Source organism: Zingiber officinale, chromosome 5B (genome assembly GCF_018446385.1).
Source record: "Zingiber officinale cultivar Zhangliang chromosome 5B, Zo_v1.1, whole genome shotgun sequence".
Taxonomy (NCBI): Eukaryota; Viridiplantae; Streptophyta; class Magnoliopsida; order Zingiberales; family Zingiberaceae; genus Zingiber; species Zingiber officinale.
In genome coordinates, this window is record NC_055995.1 from 129,722,786 (window position 1) to 129,732,423 (window position 9,638).

The 9,638-nt window shown below is 41.3% G+C and overlaps 2 protein-coding genes across 2 annotated transcripts; one reads left to right on the forward strand and one right to left on the reverse strand.

Annotated features, from left to right (window-relative positions):
• Positions 1-495: 495 nt before the first annotated feature.
• Positions 496-5,845, forward strand: LOC121985992 (50S ribosomal protein L3, chloroplastic-like). The gene is made up of 2 exons (XM_042539743.1): positions 496-1,117; positions 5,417-5,845. The coding sequence occupies exons 1-2, from the start codon at positions 553-555 to the stop codon at positions 5,704-5,706; spliced, it is 855 nt and encodes a 284-aa protein (XP_042395677.1). The 5' UTR covers positions 496-552; the 3' UTR covers positions 5,707-5,845.
• A 420-nt stretch (positions 5,846-6,265) lies between these two features.
• Positions 6,266-9,162, reverse strand: LOC121985994 (TPR repeat-containing thioredoxin TTL1-like). Its single transcript, XM_042539744.1, has 7 exons — positions 8,192-9,162; positions 7,921-8,116; positions 7,661-7,833; positions 7,250-7,583; positions 6,957-7,155; positions 6,771-6,877; positions 6,266-6,707 (listed from the first exon to the last, which is right to left on the reverse strand). Exons 1-7 carry the CDS (start codon positions 9,079-9,081, stop codon positions 6,561-6,563), a joined length of 2,046 nt encoding a protein of 681 aa, XP_042395678.1. The 5' UTR covers positions 9,082-9,162; the 3' UTR covers positions 6,266-6,560.
• Between the last annotated feature and the right edge of the window lie 476 nt (positions 9,163-9,638).

Below are 9,638 nucleotides of genomic sequence, written 5' to 3' on the forward strand. Positions count from 1 at the left end.
GTGATCGATATTTTTTATTATTTGATGATATCTCCGTGCACTTACGAATTTATCCACATCATTAAACTAGTTTGAATCCCAGCTACAACGCGGCATTAGTTGAGCCCAAGGAGATTAAAAAAAAACAAAAGACAAATGTGTACTTGTGATACAATATCAACTTAAGTGAGCATGCTCCAAAGGATTACACATCCATGCATGTGAAGAAAAGTTGGAACCTCCCTTTCAGTTTAAAGTAAACCTCCGATAACCATTCTAAAAACATCATCTAAATCAGGAGTTCGATTTGTCTAACCTTATTTTCTTGATATCCTACAATTTGAGTTGATCCAGGAACGAACAAATCATCTTTTTCCACGTTAATATCCTACAATTTGATAAAATGAGCACTGTTTTTTTTTTTTTGATATTTTCCAGGGGCAAAAGCTTTTTTAAATGAATGATTTTAGGATCTTTGTGTAAATTTCGCCCATGAACAGAACGCACCCGCTGTGATGCTTGATTTCGCTGGATAAGAAGATAAGAAAATCGAACGCCCTCATCGAAGCAACAATGGCGCTGTCGGTGACGTGCAGCGGCGTCCGCTGCTCTTCCTTCGCCTCCGCTCGCACCGGGAAACCCGTATTATCCCTTCTACCCGGTCCTGCCCTCCTCTCCCCCCGCTTCCCCTTCCATTCCTTTCCCCGCTCTTTTTCCTCCGGAAACCTCCCCCACCGCGGCCCTCGAGGAGTGACGGTCATGAGCATGGAGGCAGGCATCGGCGTCATGGGAACAAAGCTCGGCATGATGACGTACTTCGAACCTGATGGTACTGTCGTCCCCGTAACCGTCGTCGGCTTCCGCGAGGGCAACATCGTCACCCAGGTGAAGAGCGCTGCAACCGACGGGTACGATGCCGTACAGGTGGGGTACCGCCGCGTCCGCGACCGGAAGCTCACTAAGCCCGAGATGGGCCACCTTGAGAAGGCCGGCGCCATCCCTATGCGCCATCTCCAGGAGTTCCGCCTCCAGTCCGTCGATGGATTCGAGCCCGGCCAGAGGCTTGTCATCGAGGATATATTCAAGGAGGGAGACCTCGTTGATGTCTCCGGCAACTCTATCGGCAAGGGTTTCCAAGGTATCGTGATTCCAACCTGTCTAATTGAGCATCTTTGTTCCGCATTCTTCATTTTCATTTGATCTGATGGTACTTACCCTCACAAGTACTTCAATTCGTGCATATTTCGGCCTGATGATTTCAGTTGAGAGATTACAGCCCATAGGCAGCTTCTTGCCAAAAGATGATCATAAGTAAAAAAAACCAACCTTCTACACACTAAGATCCAATCCAAATGGATCAAGGAGCCTCAAGTTAGAAGCCAATTAAGGGTTGTACATCTGGAGAACCTGAGAAGTGTAACTACACTCAAGATCAGATTCAGGTCTAGAGGTAACGAAGCCATCCTAAGGATACTTGCAATGTATGGCTGAGAGTTGGACTGGTCTTTGGGCTTATTTCCATGAAGGGATAAATCGAAGGATTGATTGGGAGTTAGAGATAAGTTGAAGGATGGAGGCTTGAATGTCTTGAATTAAATTTAGAGATCTTCTAATTCAGAAATTAAATTATTATTTAAATAAATTGACAAGTTAAATAAGTAATCCTTAGAATTAACCATTTGAATGAGTTATTATGGGATTGCTTGGGCTAATAAATGAATAAGTATACCCTATATGGTTAGTCTATGGGATGCATCATCAACATAATTTTTATAATCAAGATTATGTAATGCAATTCTTTGCTTAGATTGTAAATGGATATGTATTCGTAAATTCCTTAACATAATGGTTATAAACAAAGTTTTCAATTGCTAAAAGAGAAATTCAAATTCCTAATATGTCTTTTGTTTATTTTGTTTACTTGGTTATTTGAGCCTTTAGGGTAGTGTGTTATTAACATGTTGAATGTTCCCTTAAGGTGGTGAATTATCATAGACCCCCTTTTAGGAGCTTTGATTAAAAGATTATCAGTATTAGGAGATGAGTATTGAATTAGGTAAGAATTACGATGGTTATGTGATCAGCGTCATGTTGAATGCTTTCCAAATGGAATAGTTTTTTGGGATGTTTTTTTTGGAATTAAGTACAAGCAAGGTTCACAATCTCGAGCCATGCTAGTGTTTTGGTCTTTGACTAGAACGATTTTGTTTCAATATCGTATCAATATACCGATGTACGGTGTTAGTGGTAAATTAGAGGTGGAAAGAGGAAAGAGATGAAGAAGAAAAAGATAAGATAACTATATAGTTAAGTTCAATGTTGGATTACTACAATTTTGATGTTAGCTTGTATGGAGACAAACTACAAAACTAAAAATAACAACATTATCTCAATTTTAGCATGCCAAGGACAAGGAGTATCGAGTGTTGACATGAAATGATACTCATCAACGTGATTGACACGACATAGGAGACATTATCTCAGTGATTAGTATTGAGTTTCAAGAATTTATCAGAACGATATATTTCGCTTGACATGGTAAGAGATTTCAAACCATGATACAAGGGTTAATAAAAGTCTTTGCTTCAAGAGAAGAATGACTAGGTGATTAGTATCATGAATGTTTTTCAAAGAGAATTGTTTATTAGGGTGATCTTTGTGATTAAGTACACAGGCTAGTTAAAGGCCCTTTGCTTTCAAGAGAAGAATCACTAAGTGAGGTACAGACTATCTCTTGTAGTGTGAAGATTAATTCATGATGATGACAAATTAAGTCATATCTTTGGGCTCTCCCAAGAGATGGATGACTCCAAGAAGGTGAAGCTTCAGGTGTTGACTTTTAAAGTACTTGGGTTAACATTTTTTCTAGATTGTTTCATACTTTTTGTAGGATGTCTTAATGTTAGGGTATAAGGGGCTTCCTTCGTTACTTGCAGTATAGGTTTAGATTTTTAAGAATGACATATGATTTTCTTTCCTTTATATTTTAAAGTAAATGTATTTTCCCTTCCATCATTTGTTATAAAGAGATCATACAGCCACTATCTACTAAGGATGATATAGATGGTGTTCAAAGGGAGAATGTTAAATAATGTTTAACCAGTAATAGATATGAGTTATACCTCTTTTTGTGATGCAAAGTGATTCTAGCCTACCAATGCATATAAAGATTCAGTTGAGGTTTGGTGTGAGTTGGATCCTAATAAAGGTCTTCATGGAAATAATATCCATGCATGTCCCAATATGTATGAAAATTTTACATGTTTTGTCAACAAATGAGATGTATGGATGAGAAATATTAGTGTCATTTCATGTGTCATCTAATATGGATGAAATTAGGTATCTTACTGCAATAAATGAGTATCTATTTCATTTTCTTCTTTGTTTGATATTTCAATGTAAATTCTAAAGAATGAATATCTTTATTCCATTCCTTTCTATAAAGAAATTTAACATTTTGATTTTAGAACCATTGCCACCTGTATATAGACAACTACTCTATAAAAATTGTTGTTGTTTTTTTAGATGCCCATGATAAAGGTATTGAAAGCATTTAGTTTCTAAATTGACTAATTAGAGTTGACTACAATAGATGGTAGTAACCTGAAAGTTGTAGTTTTAATGATTGACTGAACATGACATTGAAGTCATTATGTGATGGGTTATGAAGTTCTTTGCAATAAGTTGAGCTTTTTGGCATTTAAGGGAATTACCATCTCGATACTTGAGGTGGAAGATCCATTTTGAGCTCACAACATTCATAGAGGCAGTTTAGAAACTGAAGTGCATGTTCCATTGCGAGAAAGGACATAAAATTTTGTAGCCATTGTTGCACAGCAATCCACCATTGTTCTGTGGCAATTCGGATCTTTCACTGTGTATAAAGCAAGTTGTTTCAAACACCAAAGCTCTCAAGAGAAGAAATCAAGTGACATTTGAAGACATCATGCATAAATGTTACTAAAGAGGAGCAAGGTGTCGAGGAGCATCCTCACCAAGGTGGTGAGGATTGTAAAGTTACTGCATTTGGTAAATGAGGACAAATGATTTGGTTAGCTTCAAAGACTTTATGTTGGGGATGAATCATCATCAAAGGCTCTAAAGGTCAATAGAGATGAAGCGGGACTTAGAAAGTCATCCCCTGCTTTACAGTGTCTGGTCAGCATAGCAACTCATTGACTCCTATTGAGAACCTAAACCTACAAAATCATGCATGAGCAGGCACTGGATAGCCAATGGTAACTTGCTTGCTGGCGATGGTCTTAGATGCTTATTGATGGAAATATCATGTTGAAAGGATTATAGCTGGATTTGGAGTTGCAGGATACATGCTCAAAAGTGAATGTCAAGTGAGAGCTCTAAGTAGTGTTAGAAGCTACATCTTCCAAACTAAATAGTTATAAATATTAAGTTTGATGCATAGAAAGGATACCACGTTAATTGGCAGAGAAAAGATCTGCATCATGCTGCCTCAATTGGAGTTAAAAGAGAAATTTCAAACATTTTTAGAGGGGCTGGTCTTGGAATATACCAGATTAGGTAGATTAATTTATAGAAAGCCAAAAATTAGGCAAATCTGCCATTTTCCAAACTACAACGGCTAAATTAAAAAAACAGATCTGATTAAGATCAGATATAGATTTGTTCTCCACACCAATTAACATAGATCGATCAAAATTTGACTAATGGAAATGGTCTGGGTAATATTCACAAGGAAATGAAGACCATAGAGTTACTAGTGGCTTATAAATTGCTTACATCAACTGCAGATTCCAACTATTAGGGATCCGTTTCGCATATATTGTTAATGTAGTAGGAAAGACACGTGCTCTTTTCCTTTCTTAATTATTAATGTTACTATTATCAACTATTTTGGGGAGATGAAAAATTTATTGATTGGTAGAATTGATGTTAATACATATAGGGAAACTAAGGGTGCGTTTGGTTTGTGTGTTTTTCATTTTCATTTTTTGAAAAACGTGCGTTTTTGAAAAATGATGTTTGGTTTGCATTTTCCATGTCTATTTTCTAAAAAAATAAATAGTATTTTTTGGAAAAATAGAGAATGATTAAAAGTCATTTTTATTTTCTAGAAAACGCGCGTTTTCTAGAAAATGAAAATGAAACATGCGTAAACCAAACACACCCTAATTTTTCCAGTTTTATGAAAAATGCAAATTGTTGATCTTCCATGCAAATCCACATCACGTATTATTCAGGCATATATGGCCTTCAATCTATATATCTTTATATTTTTTTCTTGTTTGAACTAGTGACTTGGTCAACCAAAAGAGTATGTTTCATGCATCTTCCTGCTGCAACCAAATGCTGAGTAAAATCATCTAATTTGAACATTGGTCATGTCTGAAGAAAGCAAACAACCAACTACAAGAACCTCTGAGTTGAACATGAACATTCAGCATTTCCCCTTTTTCAGGTGGAATCAAAAGGCACAACTTCCGTCGTGGGCCAATGACCCATGGCTCCAAAAGTCACAGAGCCTTGGGTTCAATTGGTGCCGGTACTACTCCTGGTCGTGTATACAAGGGAAAGAAGATGCCTGGTCGAATGGGAGGAAACAAAAACAAGATCAGAAAACTGAAGGTCGTCAAAATTGACAGTGAACTGCGAGCAGTCATGATTAAAGGAGCTGTTCCTGGTAAGCCTGGCAATCTTCTTCGAATAACACCTGCCAAAATCGTTGGGCTAAATATACCCAAAAGTTAGCACTTATTATCTTGTCAATGCAATCGTTATTATTATTTTCTTTGTTGAGAACTGGGTGGCTAATGTTTTATTTTTTGATATGAATTTTGTTACCCAAAAGTTAGCACTTATTATCTTGTCAATGCAATCGTTATTATTACTTTCTTTGTTGAGAACTGGGTGGCTAATGTTTTATTTTTTGATATGAATTTTGTTACCCAAAAGTTAGCACTTATTATCTTGTCAATGCAATCGTTATTATTATTCTCTTTGTTGAGAACTGGGTGGCTAAATGTTTTATTTCTATGAATTTTGTTCAACTTTTATTAGTCTTCTATGGTCTTGGTTCACTGTTTCATTTACGCAGATGATCTGGTAGGAATTGTACTCGCAGTTTAACCCCACTGCTTGATAAATGTCGTATTGTCTGACGATGAGGATTGTAAACAAAATAACTACCAAATTTTGTATTGTTAAAATTGTTTGATAAGGTAATTGAGTCAGACCGAGTATAAAATTAATGAAGGTGCCCAAATGATCATTCTGTGACAATGGCGTGGCACAACCATGTCTGAGATATTCAATTTATACTATACTCATAACAAATTAAGTTCTACAATAATAATAATAAAAAAAATCAAGAACCAGCATAGGGGAAAATAAAAGAGTTTGATTTCCATATATGCACATACACGACAAAGATCTGTAATGGAAAAAAAAGTCTCTAAGTTACTTCTCTATAGTTTATGTTTATTTGCAGGCACCGTTAGTTATATCGTCACTAATCTTTTACATTCTCCTTTGAATTTGTGAGCTGAATTGATTTCAGCAGTTTCACTTGGTTCTCTCTGTACATGTTAGCTGATATGAGTTCATTACCTGACAAAGGATGCTAGCAAGGTCTCAAGCTGTTCCTGGTCGAGCCCATCCATGTCCCTGACCATGGATCCGTCCTTGTAGATCGTAAACACCGGCACAGAGCAACCGTAGTCCCTCAAGGATGGGTGCTCATCGATCTCCAACTGCAAACACTTGCAGTTTAATTCAACAAATTTGATTGTGGACGACACCAACTAACAATTCACCTTGAGAAAGTTAACACTAGGATATTTCTTGGACATTCTCTCCATGAAAGGAATTGTCTGCCCTGGAAGCTCACTTAGATTGTTGAAAGATAAGGAAACACACACCCCTGAAAATTAGTCAACACAAATGTCAACAACTAAAAGAAAAAGGCAAAAAATTTATTTTGAATGAAGGGAGAAACTTGCCTGGTGCAGTAATGAGACGTTTGAATTGATCTTTGCTCGTGACATTGGTAAAATTGTTGGCAAATTTATTATGATCTTGGCCTTTCGGTTTCTTGAGCTGCTGTTGTGCCTCGGCCAAGGCCTTGCCCACCTCCTCATCTCCTGGAAGCTGTTGAACCAAAGCTTCATAATCTTGCACCGATGCTTCCCATCTCTCAAGCTATATAAACGCATGCAAACACGACGACCCACCTCAAAACCATGCATTGATTCTCCATTTTCAGACATGCATGGCACAAGCTGAGCTAGATTACCTTGGCATTGCAGTCAGCTCGTCTAAGACGAGCTTTGGCGTAGGAAGGGCGCATGATTAGTGCTGCATTGCAGTCTTCGATGGCCTTCTCCCACTGGCCAAGCTTCACTCGGCACGCCGCTCGGTTACAGAGTAGAATTGCATTCTGGGGGTCATGATCAAGGCCTTCGCTGTAGGCCACAGAAGCTTCGTTAACCTTCGATGCCTTGAAGAGATCGTTGCCTGCCGAACGAGCAGACGCTACTGCCCTCGTCTTGCGTGCTATGGCGTTGCCTTCCCTACTGCTCGGGTCGAGCTGCGCAGCTTTCTGGGCTATCGCAACCGCCTCGTCGAACCTTAAATGCAAGAACCGACGAAATAAATGTCTATTTAGTTCATGAGTACTGAGATAACGCGAGCACTTAGCCCTTACCTGCCAGCAGCCATTTGAACTTGTGCTCTCACTGACAGCAGGTAAGCGGTTCTGGAAGGACCAAAGAACTTGGCAGAGGCATCGATGTCGAACTTGACCGCAGAATCTAGCGTGCTCTCTGCCTCTTCCTGCTTGCCGAGTGCAAGCAGAGCCTCCACGTTGGCACCCAAGATCTAGAGAGCAAAGCCAGAGAGATCTAATCTAGTTCTGGAATCTATTGCAATCGTATGATATCGTGGAGCAGAAGAAGATTGAGAGACCTGCGGATCTGCGTCAGCACCAGAAGCCACAGCCGCTCGCGCTTCCTTCAGCATCGAGTGCCAGTCTCTTTTCTTGCGGGCTTCTACGCTCTGGGAGAGATGGCCTTGCAGTCGATAGGCTTGCGCAATGTCCTGGGAATTCGCCTCTCTTTTTGCCAATTTGAAGTGATGGATCGCCTTCTCGGCTTCCCCTAATCTGCGGCCAACTTTCCAGAACGAATTTAGTTGGAATTGGCAAGTGTGGTTGTCGATGAGGAATTTAATCGAGTACCTGAGGTACAAGGTGGCCAAACGGCGGTGCGCCCGGCCATAAGACGGGTCTATTCTCACCGCCTCCTTGCATTCCGCGACGGCCTTGAGGAGCTGCCCCATGGCCATCAGCGCCGCCGCCTTGTTGCTCCAGTACGACGCCTTGTGAGGGTCCATCACGATGGCGCGGTCGTATAGCGCCACTGCCTCCGCGTACCTCCCGTTCTTGTACTCCTCGTTGCCCATCTCCTTCAGCTCCTCCGGTTCCAGCCTCTTGGACAGAGCGCGGCAGAGCACCTCGGGCGGCTGAGCATCCTCTTCCTCTTCATCTTCCTCGTTGGTGCTTGGAGGGGCCACGGAGCCGGCGTTGGGCCGGGGCCTATCCCTAGTAGCCTCCTTCTCCCCGTCCTTCTCCTTAGCCGTCTTCGGCAAATAGTCGAGGACGTTGCGGTTGGGCGTGGTGGCGCCGGGGGCGCGTATGTTGCCGAGGTTGCCGAAGACCATGACGTTGCCGGAGGAGGCGCGGACGAGGGTGCTGCTTCCTTTGCTCCGCTGATGGTCGTGGATCAAGCTGTCGAGTTCCCCAGACAAGCCCAGTGGACCAGGTTTTCTGCCGCCCGGCGCCGGGCGGCCGGAGGCCTTGACGTAGCCACCGCCGGAGGCGGCGGCCTTGGGCATGGAAGGAGCCGGCGTGGCACGGACATTGGGTGCGTTGGTCGACTCCAACATGAATTCCTCATCAAACGTGGAGCGGCGCCGCTTGGGGTCGACCGGGGAGACCCTGGTGCTCTGAGGGGCCGACGACGACTGCAGGTGGCTCAAATTCGGGTCCGCTGTCCCGCGGCGGAAGAAGCTGTTATAGAGGACGGAAAGGCCGCACCCGGAGACCTTCTTCCCGTGCTCCTCCTCCATCATAACAACATCAACAACAATGGCGGTGCAGAGCTCCAACAATATGTTATTAAACCATCGACGGTAACATTGGACTCTCAGCGAATTTCACGACGGAGGAGGAGGCGGAGAATGCCTGATCAGGTTGACCTGAGTTGCATTGCACGGAGAAGAAGAGATCAGAAAGAAAAGAGGAATTAGAAGAAGAGGAAGGAGAAAAGTTGCGTTACGTTGGGGTGTGCGGGAGAGCGGAGGAAGCGGGCGCGGGAGTGATTTGGTTCTCTATTAAATTGAGAATGGCATGAAGTCTTTTAATGTAATTATTTCGTAATATATGCAATGCTCTGGAAAAAAAAGTTAAGAAAATTGTGGTACTCGAAATTATATAAAGACATAATTTATATGATGTGGTAAAAGATGAATATGTTCATCCTCAGTGTCTTTGTCAGCCCATCCTAACTCTCAAGATCAATACGAAGGAGGTAAATCACGGACGGCTGACATAATTTATATGTGAAGAATGAAGATATACTATACTAGGACGGTAAATGAATCAAATGTTCATGAACAAATTTAAT